Below are 23,882 nucleotides of genomic sequence, written 5' to 3'. Positions count from 1 at the left end.
GGGCCATAATAGTATGGGCTGGATCAATTATTATAAGCTTTGATAGAAGAGAAGTTAGGCCATTATAGTATGGGCTGGATCAGGAGTTGAAGAGCCCATATATATTGATATATAGACATACATGTGTAATATTAGGGTTCATAGCATTGTGGAACTCGGAAGCCGGAACTCAGAGCAACAATAGATATGGACGTTCCGCCAAAACCATTTAATACGAAAAACGCACCTAAACGGTATCAGATTTGTTGCGGTGTTTCTCATAAAAGTTCGGATTACTCTTTCCTTCGAATGAGGGATGATCGGGATTTCAAGCCTAGTAGCTGGACGTCAAGGTATCGATTCCATTTATTTTAATATATCTCTAGTCTAAAGATATGTATATCAAAGTACTAGGTTTGGTTATTATTATAATTATTCGATATGACTATAATTAATTGGTTGTTAAATTGTGATTTCATCTGAGTCAGCATCGATAACGATCTCGCATCAAGTTCAAAGTTGCGAATCCCCAACAAGCGCAAAGCTATGAAGAATAAGAGGAAGAATAAGAAGTTGGCCAAGATCACAAAGAAGGAGATGAAGAAAAGGGAGAATAAGTTGGTCGAGGTCAAAGAGAAGAAGAAGAAGAAGAATAAGAAGTTGGTCGAGGTTAACCCCAATGCCACCACCTAAAGCTAAGCCGCTGTCTTATGGAAATACAAGTTCTCCAATAAGTTTCAACTTTTAAGTTTTGTAATATATATTATTAATTAAGTGATGTTTTCTAAGTTATATCTTTAGCTTGCGATACTATGATGATTAAATCTTTGTCTCCTTCGGTAATAGCTGGACATAAGATGTTGCTTCGATTTTTCCTGGTTAGTTTAATGTTAGTGGAGGACACAATTTTCATTGATTTGTTGGTTTATGTAGTTATAACTAGAAATTTTCTCTCAATCCACGATTAATTTTGTTGCGGCAAATGATTCACATCGTTAGCAAATTATCTCCAATCCTTTGAGGTTTTTATTGTTATTCTATATGTAAGAGGGATATTGTGATTCTGCAAATAACTTGTACTTAATTAGTTTAGCATGCCATGTTTTGAATCATCTTACTTGAATGCTTTTGGCAACGGTAAAGTCCACAAGATCAATTGGTTTGCTTCTGGTACATTCTCAATAGCAAACCCGCTTATGACTCATTAAGCCTTTGGTGGCCTGAATGATTTTTAGTTACATGACACTTTTTCCTCATACATCTATGTTATTCAATACTAGGTGGCTTGAGGCATAGTATCTAAATGCAGTAGGCAGAACTGAGCCACAATAACCACTCGTGAGAATCATCGATGTTATTCATGCCCACTGAAGACAAGAACATTAGGACAAATAGAAAGACCTCTGAAACAGCATAATGCACTTCAGAATTCAGATCATAAAATACACTACTTCATTGGATGAATGGTAACGAAGACGAGCTTAAAGCCAAGCATCATTTCCCCAGCGCCACAATATCAAACATAGAGTCAGATCAAGCAAGGGAACAAGGTATACACAGTGTAGGAGTAGAGAAGAATTTGAATAAGTCTGCAACTTTTACTATTTCATTTTATTGTCCTCTTTTAATGTTTACAATTGATACACAAAAAATACAAAACCAAGCTCTCTATTGTACTCAACGCTTCAAAAGCATTTTTTGATGAAAAGGCGAGAGCTTAACCAAGGAAAAGCCACATCAACAATCAATTTGCAGATACATGTCTTCTAATAGGTCAACTCCTGCAGTGAAATCCAGTTAAGGCTTTAAATCTACAATGTATAATGCGTAAGGGTGCCAATCTAAACGAAACTATAGCACCGGTTTTTACATTTTAGCTGGATTATTACTAGGAATGATTACCAATATAATTGCACCCTACAGGCCAAAAGCCCTCTACATATAGTAACCAACATCACTAGTGGCATCAGCCAAGTTTGTCAGACATAGAACAGATTTTAAATCAGATCTCAAACATGTAGATATGACGGTTGTCATTTTCAACTGCTTTCACATTTTTCTGCTCTCTTCATAGCTCTAGCCCTGGTCCAATTGCTTCCTGAAAATATTTAGATGACTTAGCTTGTCAGGTCACTAAGTATGTTACTGACCCTAATGTATATGTGAAAAGCTAATCAACAAAAATACCAACACAATGAACCTTGTGATCGAATAATAATAGACTTTGGTCACCTGATGAAGGTAGGTAGACAAAGCCACCAAAAGTACTTTAATTAGAAGAGAACACAAGGAAATCATAATATCAGAAAGATTATTCAAGACAATCAAGTGTAACTTGTACCAAATCACCAAACAAAAAGACTTGCATCCTGTAAAGAGCACTATCCCAACAACAATAGCAAGAGCAACAGCATATTCTAGAAACATCGTACGCATTGGTACATTACTTCCCAGATGCAGAGCACTGCCAGTAAACTCAACAAAGTAGAACACAAGATATTCTACAAGTGATAAGACACCAAGAATGCAATAAAATTCAAGAATTACTTGACGAGCATTATAGACAATGCACGGTTATTTATTTGAAAACTGCAAGAAGTAGAGAAAGTCAAGGCAGAAGACAAATGCAGAAGCCCACTTTCCCAGTGATTCGAATACATTGCAGAAAACTCAAAAACAAAACTTGAAAGCGCCTGATAAGGAGATTAATAAGCAAATAGAGTGATGCTTACAAAAAGTTGTTGAAAACAAGTATGGCTACTCTATGCCGAGGAATGTAAGCCAAGCACACATAGGTGGGGACAAAAAGAGTTGGGGCAAAACAAACATCAACCCATTCTGTTAACAAGTGTCTACAAAACAAGTTTACCCAAATCGTTAATACTAAATCAACTTGTTGTTTTTGGAAATGGTGCCAGTGGAGAAACGCAGTTTCGAACACAGCAGACGGTGCTTCCGTAATTTCATCCTCCTCCCAGTTAGCTCGAACCTGCTTCTTGCACGAGTAATACATTTCCTCTTCCCAAAGTTTCTTTTAGTGTCGCGTCCATAACAGAGCTGAGCATGAGTACGGGGGTCACCTCGAATATGTCTGTTGTACCAATCGATTAACATTTGTTTACTGATTAACCCAATTTCCCTTTTTACTTCAGAGGAATGATCAAATTTATACCTGAAAATAAAACCGTCACAGGTCAGTATCTTCAAAGCACAAAGAAAAAGAAAATACACTGTCATGTATTTGATTTTGATGAACTCTACCTTTGATCACGAATCTCTTCCCATATGTTCTTCCCTTCATCACTAGAGACATCACGAATCACCCCGCTTCGGTACCCGTTGAAGGTTACATCACTAACTCCATTTTATCAAGTATACGACCATGTAAATGATAATAGATGATCACGAATGATATTAAATAATAGACAGGATGAATAATTTCTATTAAAAAGACATACCAGCCAATTACCAAGCCTCTTTACGAAATTGCGTATCCGTTTCCACAGATGATCAGGTGAATACGCCGGAGAGGTTACTTTAATGTCAAATCCAACTCCCGCATAGGTCAAATTAGGTACACAACAAACAGAATATCCAAGCCTTTCCTCAGTCCTAAAGCAAATAAAATCTTAATGCAAATTCCAACATTGACCTCATTACAAATATTGAACAGAACTAACCTTAGCGTATAATACACTCTGTCCTCTATGAAGGAAATAAGAAGATTCAACATTGCCATATCCTTTACTTCATCGCTTTGGCATCCTACATGATAGGAAACCTAAAAAAACAAACAACCGATTATATATTCAATTCATTAACAAACTTATAACAGTAGAAGTTAGGGTTTCTCTTGCACCTTTGCAATATTATTAATCTTGTTTTTATAGAAGACTTTTTGGGCAGGTTTAGCCACAAATTGTTTTTTCTCTTCTTCTTTGTCTCTCAAATTCTCTGGGAGTGAAGGTATCCCCGGTGTCTTGAAAAAGTTTGAGATACTTTTTGCTTCAGATATCAAAATGTCTCCGAAATACAGACCTTCAAGATATATCTACAGAACATGGCAATCATCAGACATAAAACAGCAAACCATTGCTACAATACTAAAAGTAAGTATTTTACCTGGGAACGCTTATGTCTGATGTAGTTTTGGAGATCATTAAGAGAATATCCACTCAAACGTTCCATCTGCTGCTCATCTGCATTTTCTCCCATCTTCTCTTTAATAATCTGAAATACAAATTAAAACATTCATAAAACTTATGCAACAACTTGTATAAATTAGTAGATAAAAATTGAATAATACCTCAAGTCTGTCGACAGTTGGCTGAAAGTCAAAAAACTTCTCCCAAACTTGAGAAACACATAGACCCAACTTTTGTATGCTGCCATGAAATCCCAACTCTAGCCGGTTGTCACTAACACTGGTTAAATCAATCTTCATACCCGCTGATTTAGCCTGTAAACAAAGTATAACAATATCAATAAATAAAAGACAACCCAAAATTTCAATGGGATAAGGAGAAAGAGAATACACTTACCAAGAATATTATCTCACTCAATTCATCCTCAAGGAGATCCACAAAGAGTCTAGACTTCAAATCTCTATCAAAGCTATCACCTCCAGACTCCATAGGCTTTGTGAAAATGCAGAACTTCGCTACCGGCAACACCTTCTTGTGTTTATGCCACATCTTCATGAAAGGAGTATCCACGATGAGAGAGACATCTTCACCTTCAAAAGTAACATCTCTTAGAAGGAAGGGAGGAGACAATGTATATCTGTTCTTGGATGGCATATGCAATGCATCATCAACATGCTGAATATTCTCCCATTGGTTCAGAAACTCCTGTGGAATTTCCTCTTCAGTGTAGAGTGAATTGTATATAGGTTCAATCCTACATCCTGAAACAAATAAAAATTACCATGAGAATATGTGAGAAAAAATACATTAAACAAATTATCCTGTACCTGTTGATAAGCTGAATGATCTTGATTTTAAGTCAATCCTCATATTGATAGGGGTGAGTTGCTCCATAACTTCTTGAATCTCCTCAGGTTTCCACTCCATATTCATTCCATAATGCCCAGAAAGGACGTTTCTTATCTCATAATGAAGCATGTTCTCTACATATTAGAAAATTCCAAATTAAGTTCACCACAGCAATAATATAGATAAATACGAAAATACGAAGATACATAATTACAAACCTGAAAGACTATTTACTAATTCTTCTGGTGCTGTATCAGAGCTGTCAAAAAGGTCAAATTGCGATCTCAATGTCGTTTGATATTCCTCTATAACCCATTCTTCTGGAGGCGTGTCCCTCAACAACTTGAGATACTGATAAATGTATGTAACGATCTCATATTTCTGTATAATAAATGAACAAATTATATTAGTTTAAATTCGGAATAAGATAACATAAATCATAATCAAAATTAATTATAAACTTTGATTGAGAGTACCTTTTCAAAACCAGACCTAGTGAGATCCACCCGAACAGATATATCAGTGCCAATCACCGAGTCGCCAAATACACCACTAGTAGCTTCTACCGAAAATGCCAATCCTTGCTTCTTCAAAAACGCAGACAGGGATCCTTTGCTCACTAAATTAAAACATAAATATCAATAAGTAGTTAACTAGATTCAATCAGTAAGAACTATCAGAAAGAACTCACCATGTCCTAATAATTGAACTAGATAAACTTCCAGCCTTCTCGAACGGGAATGAAACCTACTTGGTATCATCCATGTAACATCCAAAAACTGAAAATATTCACGAGCCTCTAGCACATAGAGAGACCTAGGATTCCAAATAGGAAGACTTGCATCGAATTCAGGTACAACACATGTTGTCCCTTCTTTGATATCAGAGAAAAATAATTTCACCCAACTCTCTAGCACATCAAGATTTGCTGGAAACAATGATTAACATCATATCAGTATTAATTAGAAATTAGAAAAAGCATGAGGCACAAAAACTGAAAATTCAAGAATATACCTTTTCCTGTTACAGAAAACTTCATCAAACCGCCAAGATAAAACTTGTTAAAAAACTTGACAGTTTCCATACGAAGATCAGTCATGTTCTTGCCCAACGATGTTTTAGACCCTGGTAGATGAAAATATTAATTTACAACCCAAAATAATAGATAATTAAAAATATTGTAATTATAGTGTGCAAGTTTACCGATCATAAACCCATGTATAGGATGTCCATCTCTCGCTGTGTGAGCCATAAGCTGACTAAGACGCCAACTGTCGTGGTCTTTATTAAGTTCAAATTCTGCAAATACAATGTAACAGTCACGAATTAACATAAATGAAATTTAATGGATCAGCTTTTAAGTCTGGATTCTATTTACACAAACCTGCATTAACCGCATCTAATTCTTTTTCTACAGATTTGGATTCTAGTAATGGAGAAATAAACATCTGTGAAAACATGTCCAAAGCTTCTCGGAGGGAATCTGGATGAACAGTCAGATAGTATTGAGTACTCATATTGACTGTTGAAGCATTTGCTGAGCCTCCATTCTCAGCCAAGAAGTTGAAAATCTAGAAAGAAACAAAAACATTTAGCATTACCAGACATCTATGTTCTTATGGTTAAATAATACTGGCGGTTTACAATGTTACCTGGTTCTCTCCCGGAAATTTCTTAGAACCCAGGAAAAGCATGTGTTCAAGGAAATGTGCCATTCCTTGAAATTCCACGGGATCAAGGTAACTCCCTACTCTAACGCTCAATGAAGCTGCAGCCTTAGTAGCCATTGGGTCGGAGACAAGAATGGCTTCCATACCGTTTTCTAGCCTTATGTGTCTGTACTCTTTAGTAGTTGGAGGCAAAACGATGTCTGCAGATGCAGGAGCGAGAACGACAGGAGCCAGAACGATGTCTTCATCTGCCGGAGGCAGAACGATGTCTTCATCTCCAGGAGGCAGAACTGTGTCAGCCAGAACGATGTCTTCATCTGCCGGAGGCAGAACAATGTCTTCATTTATCCGTCTTCTTCTTCTCTTACGCGGACGGTAGAGTTTCTTGTTACGCCAAGGGTGGAGTTTGCGTTCTATGAACTTCCTATATATAGTCATCTATAAAAAACAGAAATCAACAAGTTCATATCATCATCTCCATAAAAATAAAACCAAACATCCATGGAAGTCAATGGTTTAAAAGAATATCACCAATCAGACCAAAAAACCATAGTAGGAAGCTAGCAATTCAAAGAACAAAACACACTAAGAACCTAAGCAAAAGTGAAAGACATGATATCGTGAAAACAGATCACATTTTAAACTGAATCAAAGACAAGCAACATATCACAGCGAACTATATACAAGACATGAAAGGCTTCAAAAAGAAAGCAAAGAAGTATTCTCTCTATCATAAGAAACATCAAAGCAACCAAATCTTGTTCTCAAGTTCTACGGTCCATTATACCAACTCATCTCTGGAGCACTCTCAAAGTATAGACATCAAAAATTGATGAAATCATAGCAAAACAAGCAAGAGCTTAGAGTACAAATAACAGTCGTGTTCTCCAAAACACAAATTGAGAAAGAAACAAACACAAAATTGCAGAAACTTAGAAACCATTTGTAAACTGAATCAAAGACAAGCAACATTCACAGCGAACTATATACAAGACATGAAAGCCTTCAAAGAAGTATTCTCTCTATCATAAGAAACATCAAAGCAACCAAATCTCATTCTCAAGTTCTACGGTCCATTATACCAACCATCAACTCATCTCTGGAGCACTCTCAAAGTTTAGACATCAAAAATTGATGAAATCATAGTAAAACAAGCAGGAACTTAAGAGTACAAATAACAGTAAACACAAATTGAGAAAGAAACAAACACAAAATTGCAGAAACTTAGAAACCATTTGAACACTGAAATCGCAGATTCAAAAATGGAAATATGTCAGTCAAGACTACAAGATCCAAGTTATAAATCAGATAATCTGGTTTTCCAGAGAGGAAATTCGACCTTCAAGAAAATCAATGACACAAAAAAGAAGCTCAAAGACCCAACCAACAGACCGATAAACGCAAGAAGCTTATTGAAACAAGATATTCTCAAACGATGAAACTCTAAAAGAGAAACTATAAACAACCAGAAATTTGACTAACCTGAGAGAAATCTCAAACCAGGAAGCCACAAATTTCCGAGATTTCCGATTACAGAGCTGAACTTGAAGAAGACGTAAAAACGAAAAGGGAAAGTAGTTTTTTAAGAGTGAAACCTAGAGCGTAGTTTTTTTTTGTTTGGTCTAAATCAAAGCTGTAATGAAAGTAGCTTATGAACATTAAACAGCGAATTAACGAAAAGAATTATAATTGTACACTAGAAGATAGTGTCTAGTCAAACCATATTGAACTTAATTCATATTAGAATTCACAAACCTTAAAATTTAAAACTAGATTGAACTAGCTAAGAGTGATAAATCCGTTGTTGAATGAACTAATTATAATTAAGAATAAGAATTTTAAAAAACTTAAGCAAACAGATTTTAAATATTTGTTTGTGATCCAAAAACTTCATGATTAAAAAAATAATCTTAGACTAAAGCCTTTGAATAAAACCAGCCAACAAATTTTCGATTATGTGTGATAAATCCTTTGTTGAAGAACTAAGGATAATCAATAATGAAAATTCAAAACATTAAAGCAAATAGTTTTTGAAGATTTGTTTGAATCAAATAACTACAAAAACATCAAAATTAAAAACATAATCTTTAGCCTACTCCCTTTGAATTAAGGCAACCAACCAACTGTAGATAATGGGATCAGAGGATTGGCTATGAACTTAAACCAACCAATTGAATCACCAGATTAGCCATCAATATAGACCAACCAACTCCGGATCTGGGACTAGCCATCAACTTAAACCAGCCAACATCCGGAGCAATGGATCTGGGATTTGCTATTAAAAACATTGAAAACCAAACTAAAACAACAAAAAAGAGATGAAAGAAAGAAATTAAGAATACTTGATAAGCCATAACTATACTTGATCAAACACAGAAGAAGAATGCTAGGTAAACGAAAAATATTATACTATATATCAAAGAGGAAGAAAAGAGTGGTGGAGGTTTATAAAGATCTGGAAATGAATAGAAAGATGAACAACTATACTTTTTTTTTTTTTGTCATCTGATCTTATTATTAGAAATTGAGTCGAACACTCAAAACTACGAACAGAGCTCAAGCCACTAGCCAGCATGGAAAGAAATCCATCCGGAGACAAAGCCCCAACACCGGGGAAACTTAAGGACTTACAGATAAAAATGACAGACTACAAGAAAGAACCCCAAATACAAAGTCATAAAACCAAATACTTTATCAAGCCAAAAACTAGACAGTTCTAAAACAAGAAGAAAGATAGTGAAGTATGCAAGAGAGGGAGGATACACCAATGCACTAAATCTGAAACAACTGATCCGAAGCCGACCACACCCTTACGCAAAGAACATAGGAGGAGCTGCAGCAAGCCGAGAAATATGAGAACCAAGAGATAGCATATATGCCTCCAAAGAACAACAAGCCTAGAGGCAAAGCCCACCTCGAACTCAACCAGCAACCACAAACGCAGCAAGGAGAATATAACAGCAGAGGAACAGAGCACAGCAACCAAAGTGAAACAGAGCCTCAAAAAATCGAAGCACCCGACCAGAGCCCAGACTCAAGGAAAAAACCTTGAAATCAGATGGGAAAACGACTAAGAGGCCCGACAGTTCTTACACGCGGACATTCGCGAGCCAGCTTCTGCAATCTTCAGACAAAAACTGATCACATCCTCGCAAGAGAAGAGCTGTAGAACGACACCACTGCAACATCGGAGAATCAAACCCGGCAACACAGAGCCACCAAAGAAGGACTAGAAGATCACACTGCAACGGAATACCATCCGAAAGTCGAACCCAAGAACTGAAACCAGACTCATACCAAAGCACCCAGACAACCGAAAACACTATCCAATCCAGAAGAGCAAGGAAACACAAACGCCTCTAGAGCAAAACCAACACCGCAAAGAAGTACCACAAACCAGAAACCATGCCCAAAATGAGAAATAGAAGCGACGAAACTAAAGCCGGCTCAAGCGGACACACCGAGAACGAAACCGTCGCTTCAAAACCGTCGCACCCTACTAAACAAAATTGAACGCAAACTCCATCTAAAAGACAACATGGGACCCTAAGAACTGCAAACCCACAGCCAAACAACTACACAAGAAGAATGAGGAAGAAGAACGAAATCCAAAAAAAACAGATCTAGATTCAGAAAATCAGATCTAGAATTTCAGATCTCACTCTAACAGCCTCAAAAAGACCAAAGAAACAAAAAGGACAGACGAAAGCAGCAATCTAATGGTACCACCATCGAAAGGATGAAGGCACCGGAGCAGCAAACCGAAAAAATTGACACCAGAAAAATCGCCTTATTCTAGAGAGGTTTTTCACATGCTCAGCCACCATTCAACAGGATCATACAAAATCACAATTTTTTTAGAGGACGAGATGAACAACTATACAGTTTGGAGGTTTCTTTATGAAGAATAAGTATTGGGTAGGAAAAGGTCAAGGTGCAATAAACAACACGCGTCGTTGTTTTCATATTGTATAGTATTTAAAGCTATTTCAATTTCTCGAGTGTCACGTCTCTTTTTACAAGTGGGTCACATGCATGCGAATCCCTCTGTCCCGTTGCACTAACTACCAATTATTTCATTCTACCAAAAATGTGGTAAATATATGACTATCTAACAAGTCAAAGAAAGACATACAAGAATAAAAATAGTTTGATTGTGACTAAACTAGTCGTTGTATATTTAGAATTTGAAATTTGTTTTAGATTTTATACGAAGATCATTGTGTTGTGTATTTTTTTTTAAAGAGAATAATAAGAAACACAAAAAGATATATAGAATATGACGACCATTGATGAAAATTGAAAGTAAATGGTATGATGAAAAGAAATGAGCATCACAAAATAGGAATATGGAGGAAGATAGTGGAAAAAAGCTATTTATTCCTTTCTTGCCAATATCTCCTTCTTTCCACCTCTTTTCTCTTTTACATCTAATTTTTGTTATCACCTGCAAAATTTAAAATTCGAATTCACGACACTTGTGCGATTTGTGATCTTGCGATTCTTTACTCAAGATTCCTCTGTTTCTTTTTCTCTACCGGAAGTAATGCAAGTCGTTGCAATTTTAATATAGATGCATAAATTCTAGTTGTATTTAAAACTATTAAAATGGATAAAAAATTAGTAACATGTCTCTACGTACATATATTGGTCTCATGATTAATCCGGCGTAATCCGTCTCAAAAGCTTTAAAGTGTAATTTGATGTTGTAACATGCTTGCCAGCTCCAAATGAAAAAAAGAAAGGCTTTTAGCTTTGAATTTGTGCACTCTAACAAAAAAAACCTTTTGTTCTTCTTTGCAAATGATGAATGATCCATCCCTAACCAAAGGAGTTTTCTAGTCTTTCACGATCCATCTATTTGACATTTTACACCATTTCTTGGTATTGGTATCTCATTATATCCGAGTTGTTCTGTAAAATGATTAACTTAAAACTAAACCATGGATTCTATCGTTGCATCACATGATCTAATATATATAGCAGATCACAATGACACAATCCAAACTCTAATGTTTTTTGGACGTCCAAATTCGACTCAAAGTCCTATATTTAATTTCTTTGTTTTTTTAAGTAATCAATGTCCCTGAATATAATCTAAGAAAATTTCTCTACTGCCGATGAAATCCTAAAAAAGAAAAACCAAACTTGTGTAAGACATGTGACCGTGGTGGGGCGTGGGCATTCTAAAAACACATGATTAAATTATAGATCTTTAGAAATAAATATAGAAATATGATTTTTTTGTTAAGTAATTGTAAATAGGAAATGAATTTTTACGTATAAAAAAATGTATTTTCTAAATGCTCCTTTAATATATCTTTGATCATTTTCTTATTAAACATAGGGACATAACACAAAGACGATGACACTAACATTAAAAGAAAAAAATATAACTACAATTTTTGAGATTTGATTTTCGAAAGTAATCATTAAAACTTTCCCCAGAATTGATAAAATATATATTAATTAGGATAGATATACAAATAGCATATATATACAACTGGTATGTTTTCCTCCAACTGTACAATTCATAGTCTTTTTATAATTCATTGAATTTTGATCATAAAAGGAAAAAGAAAAGTGGAGGGCGAAGAGAAGAAGAAAAGCCACGAACGTTTCTCTAAAATTCCTTTGTGGGTTTTTTTTTTATATTTATTTAATTTCGTCACACTCTTTTATTTCTTTCATTTTTACTCTCCCTTTCCTCATCACTCTTCTTTTCTCCGATTGAAAAAAACTTCCGGAGAAATTTCTCTTTGTTGCTGCTTTTGCTGCAGTTACAGTAAAGGTGATTTCCTGGGTTTCTTACCTCCAAAAATCTCTCATCTTTTGGCTTCAGGAAACGAGTTGCTCTTGTGCCTAGCTCGATCTGTTGTTTCTTTAGCTCTGTGCATGATTGATTCCGTGTTTGTAATCATCGTTTTAGCTCGATCCTTACTCCGTTTTGATTTTTCAACCCTGATCATCGTTTTAGCTGGTGTTTTAGGTGCTTTATCTTGTTTATAATTCGGCTTCAAATTAGTTTACTTTATTTTATTCGCTTGTTTATGTAATCTAAAACATGTATCAACGATTGCATATGTTTGGTGTAGAAACATTAGTGATGTGAAGTATTTGATTGTTTTGTACAGAATCTGCTGTGTAAGGAAGTTTTTTGTTGGGGGAGTGAGTTTCTTATGACGGGGAAGCGATCTAAGACTAATTGCAGATCTTCTTCTCACAAGCTGTTCAAGGATAAGGCAAAGAATCGTGTTGATGATTTGCAAGGGATGATTTTAGATCTTCAATTCGCAAGGAAAGAGAGCAGGACCACTGATGTGACACTGCTTGAGGAGCAAGTGAATCAGATGCTCCGCGAGTGGAAATCAGAGCTCAACGAGCCATCTCCTGCATCATCCTTGCAACAAGTATGGTTGATTTCGTTCTTGTTGATTGTTGTAACTTGCATGCTTGGTTTCTGGTCTTTTGTGAAAACATATGGCTTTTATTTTCTTTGCTGTTTCAGTCATTGTTAGTTCATGTGTCGTCTTGTTTTGCTTAGCAGGGTGGTACTCTTGGGTCTTTCTCATCAGACATTTGTCGGCTGCTGCAGCTCTGTGATGAAGAAGATGATGCAACCAGCAAGTTAGCTCCGCCCAAGCCCGAGCCTGCTGATCAGAATCTCGAAGCTGGAAAAAATGCTGTCTTCCAAAGGGTTAGTTGCTCTTTAGATCAAATCTCTAGAAACTATTTCTTCTAGTTGTTTGTGGAGACATTATTGTGTTTTAATACTCTTGAGGGCGTGGTGAATCTTGACAGGGATACAATTTGGTTCAGGGAAAGCCAGAACATGTATTTCCATTGGCTGATCATTGCAAAGATCCGTCCTTAGTAGCTGGAAACAACTTCAATGGAACCGCTCATTTGGAATACAATCAGTATGACCTGCAACAGGAGTTTGAACCAAACTTCAGTGGTGGTTTCAACGATTGTCCCAGTTATGCTGTAGAGGGTCCTTTACATATCTCTACTTTCATCCCAACTATCTGTCCTCCACCCTCTGCGTTCTTGGGTCCAAAATGTGCTCTTTGGGACTGCCCTAGGCCTGCTCAAGGTTTCGATTGGTTCCAGGATTACTGCAGTAGCTTCCATGCTGCACTGGCTTTCAATGAAGGCCCGCCAGGTATGAATCCCGTGGTGCGTCCTGGAGGTATTGGCCTAAAAGACGGTTTGCTTTTTGCTGCTCTTAGCGCAAAGGCTGGAGGGAAAGATGTCGGTATTCCCGAATGTGAAGGAGCTGCAACTGCTAAATCACCATGGAATGCCCCAGGTAAGATTTTTGTTCTGTTCGGTTTCCATGGAATGTACACACCATTCTTGAGCTGAATATGTAAACTCAAGTCTTGATTTTCTGGTGTAACTGTAGAGCTCTTTGATCTCACGGTTCTAGAGAGTGAGACACTAAGGGAGTGGCTATTCTTTGATAAGCCAAGGAGGGCCTTTGAGAGCGGGAACAGAAAGCAAAGATCTTTACCAGATTACAACGGTCGTGGTTGGCACGAGTCTCGTAAACAGATCATGAACGAGTTTGGAGGGCTGAAGAGATCTTACTACATGGATCCGCAGCCTCTGCACCATTTCGAGTGGCATCTTTATGAGTACGAGATCAATAAGTGCGATGCTTGTGCCTTGTACAGGCTCGAGCTCAAGCTCGTTGATGGAAAGAAGAACTCAAAAGGCAAAGTATCAACCGAGTCCGTGGCTGATCTGCAGAAACAGATGGGAAGACTCACAGCTGAGTTCCCTCCAGAAAACAACACCAATCATAACAACAACAACAAACGCTGCATCAAAGGAAGACCAAAAGTGAACTCAAAAGCTGCTACAGGGAACGTTCAGAACACAGTAGAGCAGGCCAATGACTATGGAGTAGGTGAAGAGTTTAACTATCTTGTCGGAAATCTAACCGACTATTATATCCCCTGAGAAGAAAACTAAAAGAACCTCAGGTTTGAGAAGCTGTTGCTTACCATTTAATCTGGCAGCAGCAGAAGAAGAAGCTTCTACATCTCGTAGGGCAAGTAATGGATTTTCATGACTCGTATATTTCTTTTTTTTTTTAATTATTATAATTCTCACTATCCAGAGAGATTATGTATATATAACAAGAAGGGGATGCAGAAGACTGTCCTGGAGTTTGAGAGCTTTGTTCTAACCCCGAAGGCAGGAAAAGTAAAGTTGAGAAGGAGACTGCTTTTTAAGATTCAGTCTATGAAGGTGAAGACGGTATATTTACTGACATTCCGGTTTATGTATTTTGATGCATTTTCGACTCTCTGTTCTGCGATAAAATGCAGATGACGAATTATGTAACCGATGGGCAATACGGTTTGATTATCTTTATCGTTCTTATACAATCAAGATCCTCTGTTGAATGGCATAACCGGTCTTGTTCTTAATCTCTGTTTCTGGTTTTGGATTTTTGTTGATTTTTCTCCAAAGAGCTATTCAAGGATCAGGCTATCACGTTCTCACTGATCTTTAGCGGGAATCATAAGCCTAAGACATTTTTATTTCATAGACGCGAAATGTTATTTAAGGTACATGTAATGTAAAAATTTCATCTAAAGAGACTAGGCACTCGCTTATGATTATTGTGGCAATAATGGTCTGACCAGTGCAAAAGGATGCTCTGAATTCACAGACATTAACAATTCCAACACAACTACTCTTGTCGGAGGGCTACTCTTGAGACCAGGCTCAATCAGCCCTGCAACATAAATAATGAACACCGCACCATCACAATCAGATAATCTTCAAGGATAAGAATGCAATTGAAAATTAAGGAATTGAAAGAAGAGAATCATGAAATTACCAGGCGAGAGTTTTCTTCCGCTGTAAAGTTCTTTGGCTAAAGGATTAGCAGCCCAGTGGTTCACAGCCACCCGGCTAGTCGGTTGGAACCCTATAATTTTACCTTCAGATGATAACACTACCTGCTTCCATTTAAAGAACCAGACAGAGAAATTAAGGATCATGAAGATTTTGCTATTAATGAAAGGATGAGACACATTTCACTAAAATTACCTGGTAGGTTGCGATATCTTGCGCAGATGCCTTTGCGTCTTCATTGAGTTTATCCAGAAGAGAAGAGCTTCTAACGATGTGGTCTTCAACGGATTTAGCTCTGCTGATTTCTTTCAAGTAATCAGGTACTTCCCCAATCCAGGCACCTATGCTGCTTTCTAGGGATATTTCCCCTACCCAGCAGTAGGCATCTTTGAGCTTGTTGACAAGTAATCCGCAAAATGAATCCAACTGCTCATTTGTAGTTTCAAACTTTAGTTTCATTTCAAATTTAAGATGATCTCAAGAGTCCATATGCAGAAATTATTGAACAAATAATATATAGGTCTTGCATTGTTACTGTATATATTTTGGATGGTTTACTTATTCATGTCAAAGAATTTACTAAAAATGGCAAACCGGTACTTTGTTTTATGTGATCAAGTGAATTAGAGCTCTCCTACAAAACTATTATTGACTAAGTGCATTTGCTGGCCTACGAATCTATCTGAACTCGTGTGTTTTGGTGTCCATACCTCTGAAGAATCTGAAGATTGATGAGATAACAGTTCACTCTCTGACCACAAAGTATCTTGGCGTTTTCCAGGATAATTTCTCACGGTTTTCGGCGGAATACAGAATTGAGCCGCAGCACTCACAGCAAGAAGAAGAATTCCACTGGCCATGGTGACAGATATCATTTTCAACATAGACAATCCTCTCTGTCAATAGAGATGAGCAAACCAAAAAAGTTAACAGAAGTTTCACAGGAAAAGTTACCAAACCTAAGCCAATCTTATTAAATCATACAGTAATTGCCTATGTTACATACACATTACCAGGTACCAAAGTATCATAACCAAAAGATTGGCAAAATTTTAGTAGTCCAGTAGTCAATACCTTTTGACTGGGTAAGTTTGCATAATCTCCAAAACCATCACATGGTAGCTGTTTCCTGGGCAGTGAGTATGTATCTTCAAAGTAAATATCCAATGCTTCAGCCAACCCAACCTAAAGAGTTTAATACAAGTGTCAGGAATGTAGGGGACCTCATGAAATAACATGCGTGGAAACAAAAACATTATTAACTAGAGAGCACATAAAAAAAGGAGCAGTACAAGCAATTCTATTGCACCCGATGGCAGGATTGATAATATATTTCATCTTCCTAACTCTAATTACCACGCAATCTATCAGCACTTCCTTGTTACGTTAATAGGGTAAAGGAATGACTATTATTATGATGGAATATATCATCTCCTTTAATTTTGAACTATATTTGTACTCTATATTTATACTTGAAAAACAATATAATTTGGTTCATCATGCAACTGAGAACAACCAAGAAGATGGTAACCTAGATCTTTAGAATGTATTTCCAAATGAAGAGACATGCTAGCCAGAAAAATATATCAAAGAAGAGCCACGCTGCCATTCCATGTCTCACAAAGTATCAAGAACAAAAGCCTAGTTGGCGTTAAGAAGGGGAAAATGTCGATACCATTTGGGAGTGGGTTAGAAGAACCTCCCACTTATTTTCACTGGACTTTCTCCAGCCTTCAAGCTTCAGGTCCCCAAGTATTGCAGTATCAATCTCTAGTCGATATGCGGGTAGACATTCACTTGCCCAATTACTAAACCCAGGGCCACCAATTTTTTCCAACTTAGATTTGGCAGAGAAGTTCCACCACAGACTTCTTTGCCTTGTGTCTGAATTTTTGAAGTTTTCCTTCCTTAATTGGAAATACTCAAGCAGGTGACTGCTATTCTCGTTTAGCTCATCAACAAAGACCTTATGCAGGACAACCGAGCAGTCTCTTGAAGAAATCCTCCTGTGTTTCGTTAACCACTTGAAAAAAGGAAACTTAGCTCTTCCAAGATAATCATCGAGGAAATGCTTCTCAGTGCTTTGAAGAGCGGAGATGCATATAACTTCTGCAATAACAGATATAACCCGTTCATCGGATGAGCTAAGAGTGAAGGATGTAGAAACCTGCTGATACGAAATGAATAAGACAAACTGAACCTATCAGTATCAATTTTCAATTTTGCAGGCCAGTATCAGTAGAAACATCACATCAAAGCGAAGTTAACCTCTCGAGGATTTTCGTAATCTCCCATTTCTCTTTCAGCTCCAGGTCCAAACAACACAAGCTGGAAGTTCCACAGCTGTCGCAGAACAACTTGCCTAAAAGTCATCGCAAGTATGTTCTTTGACAAATCTCCGCTAGTAAGATCCTCGGAGAGAGACCTCCGAAGTCTTCTCGCTCGCTCTTTAACTTTCTGAGTAGGCAAGAACTGTCCCAAAAAGATATCTTGTAATGTCAAAACTCAAGTCTTCAAAATTCAGAATCAAAAGCAGATGAATTTCAAATTAAGAGCTGGAGAACTGACCAATCGGGTTGAGACAGTAGCCTTAGGATCGGATCCACCGGGAAAAACAGTCTCGACCACCATGACAGGGACATTTTCACGAAGGTGGTCATCGGCGGCTTCACCACCGTCGGCGGCAGCCGCGGTTAAAGCTTGATCAAAAGCTACTGTACCGACGAGACTGAGCCGAGCTGAATCGTTCTCGTAAGTCCGCACGCATGGAAGTGCCTTCCCGTCGGAATTCGCCACGAAACGGAGAATGTCCTCCTCGTTGGTAGTGGCCGGAGAAGGATTCCTAGAACAAGACCGTATGAAAGACACGGAGCTTCTCCGGAGTGGAATTAATGGCACAGATGTGAAATTTCGAGAGGGGAAGAGAAGAGAAGAAGCAGTAGAAGCCGAAGCCATTGACAGTGTCCCTAAACCCTAAGGGGGTTTTTTCGAACGTTTGTGAGGTCGACGAAGCAACTTAACCGGCGTCGTTTCGGGTACACCACGTGTCAGTGGCAATAGTAGAGTTACATTAGAGAGAGGTTAAAAGCATTTTTCAACATCTGAAAGAAAGAAGAAAGACGACGACAATGGCGGAAAAGAGCCAAATCCCCGATAACAACAACACAACTTCTTCTTCTTCGTCGGCGAAGAAACCGGCGCCGGAGATTGGATCGGGTTCAAGCTATTCGGGTCAGAGGATGTCGTATCCTAACCGGCCCGAGTCGGTGAATCCGGATCAGGCGACGCTGAGGGAGCAGTGGAAGTTCGCGATGAGGCAGTACAGCAAGTGGTACTCACACGCTTGGGGCACCGCGATTCTCGCCGGAGGTGTCTTTTTCGGACTCGGCTGGATCATTAAAGGCTCTAATCCTCTTCCTTCACTCCAGTCGGGTTCTAAGACTCCTCCTGCTTCTGAACGCGACGAAGAAAAATGATTCTGTGTCTGTGTTTCCTGGTGAGATTCCTCTTGTTCAAATTGAGTATCTCGATTCTTAGGTTTAACATTTCTTCTTGATTACGGGTTTAGGATTAGTCGAAAAGGGATTGGAACTAATTTCATGATGCATCCAAAAACTAATCAGAGGAGCCTAACTTTTCAAGAGAATTGTTTAAATATGCTCTAGTGTGATGATATGTACATTCTATAATTGTTATAGCTTATAGAGGTTCTTTAATTCTACTGAACCACGCTTTGCTTGATCCAAAAATATCGAAATGTATATATATGAACTCTGTTCTGATGCTCTTAGATGATAAGTTCAAGATTGAGTTTACTTTGAGCTATTACCAATAACCTCTATTTGCAGGTGAGGAAAAGCAGCATGAGGCGCGAGTTGGTGCATCAAGAATGGCCATGTTCATGTACATTTTGAAGGAAAAAACGATCGTTGGAAGCAGAGAAAGGACAAAGCAAGCGATTGTAGAGTAGAAAAAAAAGACGTGTGTGTGTAAACTTTGTTTTATCTGATAATTCCAAGAATGTATACAAATTTGCAGGAAATTAGTGAAAATGTTGATGTTGAGTGATTAAAATACAAGAAAGAAAGAAAGAAAGAGAGAGAGGTCTCTGTGTGTGACTCTGTTTGTGTGTGTGTGTCTAAGCAGAGCAGCAACCAGGTTTTTTAACGGCTGAGATATCATCTCGGCTTCCGACATTAATCATCTGTCCTTTAGGCAAAGCAGTGGTAGGATCATCTCCAGCTTCAAGAGCCTTCTTGCTAACGACTCTGTAAATCTGAGTGAGAACTTCGGTGAAAGCATTATCAACATTCACAGCTTCAAGAGCAGAGGTCTCCATGAAAAAGGTATTCTCTCTCTCTGCAAACGCCTTAGCTTCCTCTGTTGAGATAGCTCGAAGATGACGAAGATCAGCTTTGTTACCAACCAGCATTATCACGATGTTTGCGTCCGTGTGATCCCGTAGCTCCTTTAGCCATCTCTCTACGTTCTCGAACGTCACGTGACGCGTCACGTCGTAGACTAGCAACGCACCAACGGCTCCTCGGTAATATGCGCTCGTGATGGCTCGATACCTAATTGTTGAATTTTGATCAATCAAGAAAAACGTAAATTAACGTTTTAAGAGTAGAAGACGTAGTAGTTTTTTTTTTCCTTTCTTGTTTTTGTTTTTTTTTTACCTTTCTTGGCCGGCAGTATCCCAGATTTGAGCCTTGACGATCTTATCGTCGCATTGGATGCTACGTGTGGCGAATTCGACACCGATGGTGGCACGTGAGTCGTGGCTGAAGTCGTTTCTGGTGAAACGAGACAAGAGATTAGATTTTCCGACACCGGAATCTCCGGTTAAGACTACCTTGAAGAGGTAATCATAGTCGTCTTCTGCTCTATATGCTCCCATCTTCTCTCCAAACTTTAACCTCTTTTTGCTTTATGAGGTTGTTCTCTTTAGACAAACAATGACAAAAAGTTATTTGGCTGTTCCAAGAACTTCCGATGACGATCTTCAATTCCCAAATGTTTTTTTTTTGGGTTCTAAAAACAATTAGTTTTGTTTTGTGTGTTTTCTGTTGTTTTTAACGTTTTCTAAATTAGAGAGGATTTCTATTTGAGTTTTGAATTTGGGAGGACAGCGAGAGGTACCAGAAATTCAAGGAATCTCCTCTACTTTTTTTTTTTGTTTTGTTTATCTTATTGCAATGATCGGATTGGCTAAACATAAACATTTCTAATTTTTCTTTTGTATTAACGAGAAAACCACTCTACTGTAAACAATGCAAATATAAAATAATTCTACTGTAAAAATTCACTTTCTTAATTTTCGACAAAACCATACATTTGATTTATTTTAATCTCATTGGTTTATTTCTGGTTTGAGAGATTTCGCTTCAATTTGGTTTGGACCGGTTAATTTCCATCAAAATTTCCTGCGAGACTCGCAAAGTGTTATAAAATATGCCAAGACAAGACTCAGGTCTTCTTCTTGCATCTACAAAGATTGCTCCTTTCTATCTAAGGATACTGCAACAAGAAGAACCTCTTTACTCATACACATAATCAAAGACTGGGAAGTCACATTTAAGAGAGCTTCCCTCGTTGTGCAGCTGGTCAAAACACATATCACAGAAATAGCAAGGATTCTCTTTTGCCCACTTGTCATCCAATGCGACCTTAGTAGCTCTATATATGCTGCAAACGCCGCACTTATGAGCCTTAACTTTCAATCGATACGTGAGTCTCGGGTAAGCCGCTCTGTTCTGAACATCCTCTGGATGACTCAGCCTCATGTCCCGTATCACTATCATGTGCTTGCAATCTCCCTGTTCAATTTATTAATCAATACATATGTTTTGGCTATTCAAAATGTTAGGATGGGAATCCAAGGAACAAAGAAATAAAAAAAAGGGTTTTTACCTGGTGACAATAAAGATAACTAGCTCCGAGTCTGAATCTTAAATCACAGAAGCGTGTACTCTGCATGTCTGCAGATCCGAAACAAGGTAAACCCATGGCTTTCTGTTCACCTAGAACAGCTTTCTGCTTTTGCTTTAATTCTCCGGTTATAATACCTTCCCATTTTTTAACAGCTTCATCTTTTGAGTTCCAAAGCCAATCTAATATAGGTTTGCTGTAATCTGTTGCTGAGGGACTCCTTAAATCATTGTGAAAGATATCCTAATCAAGCAAAACAAATTTCTGGTTAAATCACAAAAGAAGAACTAAACTTAGTTAGCCATCAAAATATAAGAAAATGAACAGATTAATTCTTACTTCAATGAGGAAGTATCCAGAGGGATCATATTTTCCAGCCTTTTCCATCACCTGATTTGTAAGGCAGTGTATCTTGTCCTTTAATTCAGTCAACACTTGATGTCCTAGAACCAAAAATTCTTGGGTCTGAACAAAAAGTTTCACAAAGATAGTAAATTGTGTTGCATATGTTTGCCTCTATGTCTAATTAACTCTATATAAAACTTTTGTATCCGCATGGGCTGAAGAAGGCTTTGATTTCTCAAAAAATATCAAAAAGTGCATTAAGGATTTACAGAACAATACAGTACCTTTGATTTGCGACTGTTATAAATCTCAACACACAGAATGACTTCAGGAAATAGCGTATCCACCGGCCCCTGGATGTCTGATGGCTTAACCCCCTGTCTAAATAGGAAGATGATAATGTTTAGCAGGATTCATGAGCAGTGAGTAGCACATTCAAAAAAAAAAAAAAAATTGCAAGAGAAGATCACTTGCCTTATATTTATCTATGGACTTGAGAGATTGCATCTGCTTCAAACCTTCTGGAGATAAACTTACATCTTCATCATCTTCACAAGTTTTGCTGAACGAAAGTTAAAATAGGAACATCAGCGCAAACATATAAGGTACATCAGAAAACCAGGTAATGCAGTAGTAACCACAGACCTGAAGCAGTGTAGCCTCACATCTGCTTTATCCTCTTCCTGCTTTTGTTTGAGTTTAGCAAGCTGCTCTACCTTGGCAATATAAGGTTCCTGAATACAAAAATGACTATATCAATCATAAAAGAAGCAATAAAGCCATCAGCTTGACTACTCCATCTCTCATTCCTTGTTGAACCAAGTCAGTAACATTGGTAAGAAAACCGTGAAAATGTGGTATCAAGAGGTGCCAAACGAAAATAGGCATTGGAAAAGAAACTAAGCTAATCACCATGTTACACAAACTCACCTCAGTCTTCTTCTTTTTTTTGTTCACCTCATTCTTCTTCTTTTTTTTGTTCACCTCAGTCTTCTTTGCAGTCCTCTTCCTTGTTGTCATTCTTCCATTTCCATCTGATGGATTTTCACTGCATGATGCATAGGCTAACCATTCGTTACCATTCTACAAGAGTCTAAGTCAACTTTATTTGTCTCTATAATCTAATATTGCAACGTAACAAAGCTGAAACAAAACTTAAGATGTATATTGGAAGCAATCACAGCAGAATCAGAACCAAGTGAGTCTGTGAACAAAAACGTAACCACCAACGAAGCACACTAATAGAAAGCTACATCCACAATTCGTTTTTACCAAGGATTCAACACAAGAAGGAGCAGCATAATAACTTACGGATGAGAAACGATGGAAGATTGTTCGAGCTCATTTTGAGATGGGTTATCTTCCTGTAATGAAATGAAAACCAACATCATCAAGACCCAAGTTCTTCTTACACTCCAAAAGACAGCGAAAGAAGACAAATAAATCAAATTCACGATTTGGCTAAGTACCTGAAAGGCTTCCTTCATAGCCATATCTGTAAGTTCCTCCTCAGTATAAATCTTGAGCGTATCAGTTCTGCATCAAAATCCCAGTTACGCAACTATACGGATTAAACAACAATAGAGAGAGACAATTAATTGACGACATGAATACGTACGAGAGATCAAATGGCTGAGAAGAGGAAGGAGATTCTCGAGACAAGTGAGTCTCCAAATCCTGAAGTAGATTCAGGAAAGAAGACTGAAACTCGGGGACTGTAGAAAGATCTCCCACCATGTCTGGCAGAAAAATTGGGCCTCCTCTTGGTATCCCTGAAGAACCCATCTGCTCACTGCTCTCGCTCTCCATATCCGTTTCACGCGGCGACGACTAGAGGGTCTGTGAAGTTCTTAGAGGACGAGAGAATCGAGGTTTTTAAAGTTTCGGTTTTTTTGAAAAAGAACAGTCTTTTTGTGAGATTTTCTAATGGAGTCTACAAATCCTCAGGAAACGCTAAATTAGGTTTTACAAGGATTGCAATCAATCGAAGGAGCTCTTCATGGAGGGTGAGAAGGTTTAACTACAAGACGAGAAATCGAAATCAAATTTGAGGAGGTAAGAGACTATTGCAATTTGCGAATGTTCTTCG

The 23,882-nt window shown here is 37.8% G+C and overlaps 7 protein-coding genes across 14 annotated transcripts; 3 read left to right on the top strand and 4 right to left on the bottom strand.

Moving 5' to 3' along the window:
* Positions 1–130: 130 nt before the first annotated feature.
* LOC18992212 lies at positions 131–897 on the top strand. Its single transcript, XM_006415583.2, has 2 exons — positions 131–332; positions 468–897. The coding sequence occupies exons 1-2, from the start codon at positions 187–189 to the stop codon at positions 670–672; spliced, it is 351 nt and encodes a 116-aa protein (XP_006415646.1). The 5' UTR covers positions 131–186; the 3' UTR covers positions 673–897.
* Positions 898–2,652: 1,755 nt separating this feature from the next.
* LOC18992211 (nardilysin-like) lies at positions 2,653–8,494 on the bottom strand. 6 transcript variants are annotated; one of them, XM_024153102.1, is made up of 16 exons: positions 6,626–8,494; positions 6,358–6,544; positions 6,177–6,272; positions 5,988–6,098; positions 5,665–5,901; positions 5,450–5,592; positions 5,192–5,354; positions 4,952–5,107; positions 4,521–4,885; positions 4,286–4,438; positions 4,102–4,209; positions 3,839–4,030; positions 3,660–3,760; positions 3,438–3,591; positions 3,241–3,337; positions 2,653–3,151 (listed from the first exon to the last, which is right to left on the bottom strand). In XM_024153102.1, exons 1-15 carry the CDS (start codon positions 7,079–7,081, stop codon positions 3,326–3,328), a joined length of 2,634 nt encoding a protein of 877 aa, XP_024008870.1. In that variant the 5' UTR covers positions 7,082–8,494; the 3' UTR covers positions 2,653–3,151; positions 3,241–3,325. The 6 variants fall into 6 exon arrangements, with proteins under 6 accessions (XP_024008870.1, XP_024008868.1, XP_024008869.1 ...); XM_024153100.1 differs by having other exon boundaries at positions 3,241–3,591; positions 6,626–6,910; positions 6,953–8,494; XM_024153101.1 differs by having other exon boundaries at positions 3,241–3,591; positions 6,626–6,891; positions 6,961–8,494.
* A 3,798-nt stretch (positions 8,495–12,292) lies between these two features.
* Positions 12,293–15,060, top strand: LOC18992209 (transcription factor VOZ1). 2 transcript variants are annotated; one of them, XM_006415579.2, is made up of 5 exons: positions 12,293–12,434; positions 12,778–13,053; positions 13,191–13,340; positions 13,445–13,955; positions 14,052–15,060. In XM_006415579.2, the coding sequence occupies exons 2-5, from the start codon at positions 12,823–12,825 to the stop codon at positions 14,609–14,611; spliced, it is 1,452 nt and encodes a 483-aa protein (XP_006415642.1). In that variant the 5' UTR covers positions 12,293–12,434; positions 12,778–12,822; the 3' UTR covers positions 14,612–15,060. The 2 variants fall into 2 exon arrangements, with proteins under 2 accessions (XP_006415642.1, XP_006415643.1); XM_006415580.2 differs by having other exon boundaries at positions 13,188–13,340.
* A 100-nt stretch (positions 15,061–15,160) lies between these two features.
* LOC18992208 lies at positions 15,161–18,569 on the bottom strand. 2 transcript variants are annotated; one of them, XM_006415578.2, is made up of 8 exons: positions 18,086–18,569; positions 17,786–17,989; positions 17,193–17,687; positions 16,592–16,702; positions 16,228–16,413; positions 15,713–15,943; positions 15,501–15,621; positions 15,161–15,395 (listed from the first exon to the last, which is right to left on the bottom strand). In XM_006415578.2, exons 1-8 carry the CDS (start codon positions 18,470–18,472, stop codon positions 15,277–15,279), a joined length of 1,854 nt encoding a protein of 617 aa, XP_006415641.1. In that variant the 5' UTR covers positions 18,473–18,569; the 3' UTR covers positions 15,161–15,276. The 2 variants fall into 2 exon arrangements, with proteins under 2 accessions (XP_006415641.1, XP_024007687.1); XM_024151919.1 differs by having other exon boundaries at positions 17,193–17,684.
* On the top strand, positions 18,440–19,484 carry LOC18992207. Its single transcript, XM_006415577.2, has 2 exons — positions 18,440–19,013; positions 19,366–19,484. Exon 1 carries the CDS (start codon positions 18,646–18,648, stop codon positions 18,991–18,993), a length of 348 nt encoding a protein of 115 aa, XP_006415640.1. The 5' UTR covers positions 18,440–18,645; the 3' UTR covers positions 18,994–19,013; positions 19,366–19,484.
* A 171-nt stretch (positions 19,485–19,655) lies between these two features.
* On the bottom strand, positions 19,656–20,417 carry LOC18992206 (ras-related protein RABA1i). The gene is made up of 2 exons (XM_006415576.2): positions 20,197–20,417; positions 19,656–20,091 (listed from the first exon to the last, which is right to left on the bottom strand). Exons 1-2 carry the CDS (start codon positions 20,415–20,417, stop codon positions 19,656–19,658), a joined length of 657 nt encoding a protein of 218 aa, XP_006415639.1.
* Positions 20,418–20,924: 507 nt separating this feature from the next.
* On the bottom strand, positions 20,925–23,846 carry LOC18992205 (snRNA-activating protein complex subunit). The gene is made up of 10 exons (XM_024152648.1): positions 23,412–23,846; positions 23,263–23,329; positions 23,105–23,157; positions 22,724–22,841; positions 22,439–22,527; positions 22,268–22,355; positions 22,078–22,170; positions 21,788–21,913; positions 21,431–21,691; positions 20,925–21,336 (listed from the first exon to the last, which is right to left on the bottom strand). Exons 1-10 carry the CDS (start codon positions 23,600–23,602, stop codon positions 21,058–21,060), a joined length of 1,365 nt encoding a protein of 454 aa, XP_024008416.1. The 5' UTR covers positions 23,603–23,846; the 3' UTR covers positions 20,925–21,057.
* Between the last annotated feature and the right edge of the window lie 36 nt (positions 23,847–23,882).

This window comes from Eutrema salsugineum, unplaced genomic scaffold (assembly GCF_000478725.1).
Source record: "Eutrema salsugineum unplaced genomic scaffold, Eutsalg1_0 scaffold_5, whole genome shotgun sequence".
Classification (NCBI taxonomy): domain Eukaryota; kingdom Viridiplantae; phylum Streptophyta; class Magnoliopsida; order Brassicales; family Brassicaceae; genus Eutrema; species Eutrema salsugineum.
Note: the sequence above shows the minus strand (reverse complement) of the source record. Positions and strands in the feature narration are given on the sequence as shown.

Excerpts from the sequence above, each read along its gene's own strand:
- LOC18992209 (XM_006415580.2), top strand. The coding sequence starts at position 12,823 with ATGACGGGGAAGCGATCTAAGACTAATTGCAGATCTTCTTCTCACAAG. Across the intron at positions 13,341-13,444 it reads AAAATGCTGTCTTCCAAAGG|GGATACAATTTGGTTCAGGG; the intron begins GTTAGTTGCTCT and ends GAATCTTGACAG. Across the intron at positions 13,956-14,051 it reads ATCACCATGGAATGCCCCAG|AGCTCTTTGATCTCACGGTT; the intron begins GTAAGATTTTTG and ends GTGTAACTGTAG.
- LOC18992207 (XM_006415577.2), top strand. The coding sequence starts at position 18,646 with ATGGCGGAAAAGAGCCAAATCCCCGATAACAACAACACAACTTCTTCT.
- LOC18992211 (XM_024153098.1), bottom strand. The coding sequence starts at position 7,081 with ATGACTATATATAGGAAGTTCATAGAACGCAAACTCCACCCTTGGCGT. Across the intron at positions 3,761-3,838 it reads AGATTAATAATATTGCAAAG|GTTTCCTATCATGTAGGATG; the intron begins GTGCAAGAGAAA and ends TTGTTTTTTTAG. Across the intron at positions 3,592-3,659 it reads AGAGTGTATTATACGCTAAG|GACTGAGGAAAGGCTTGGAT; the intron begins GTTAGTTCTGTT and ends TATTTGCTTTAG.
- LOC18992205 (XM_024152648.1), bottom strand. The coding sequence starts at position 23,602 with ATGGAGAGCGAGAGCAGTGAGCAGATGGGTTCTTCAGGGATACCAAGA. Across the intron at positions 23,330-23,411 it reads TCTCAGCCATTTGATCTCTC|AACTGATACGCTCAAGATTT; the intron begins GTACGTATTCAT and ends ATTTTGATGCAG. Across the intron at positions 22,528-22,723 it reads AAAAAAAGAAGAAGACTGAG|GAACCTTATATTGCCAAGGT; the intron begins GTGAGTTTGTGT and ends TTTTGTATTCAG.
- LOC18992208 (XM_006415578.2), bottom strand. The coding sequence starts at position 18,472 with ATGGCTTCGGCTTCTACTGCTTCTTCTCTTCTCTTCCCCTCTCGAAAT. Across the intron at positions 16,414-16,591 it reads CAAACTTACCCAGTCAAAAG|AGAGGATTGTCTATGTTGAA; the intron begins GTATTGACTACT and ends CTCTATTGACAG. Across the intron at positions 15,396-15,500 it reads CGGAAGAAAACTCTCGCCTG|GGCTGATTGAGCCTGGTCTC; the intron begins GTAATTTCATGA and ends TTTATGTTGCAG.
- LOC18992206 (XM_006415576.2), bottom strand. The coding sequence starts at position 20,417 with ATGGGAGCATATAGAGCAGAAGACGACTATGATTACCTCTTCAAGGTA. Across the intron at positions 20,092-20,196 it reads GATACTGCCGGCCAAGAAAG|GTATCGAGCCATCACGAGCG; the intron begins GTAAAAAAAAAA and ends TTCAACAATTAG.
- LOC18992212 (XM_006415583.2), top strand. The coding sequence starts at position 187 with ATGGACGTTCCGCCAAAACCATTTAATACGAAAAACGCACCTAAACGG. Across the intron at positions 333-467 it reads CCTAGTAGCTGGACGTCAAG|CATCGATAACGATCTCGCAT; the intron begins GTATCGATTCCA and ends CATCTGAGTCAG.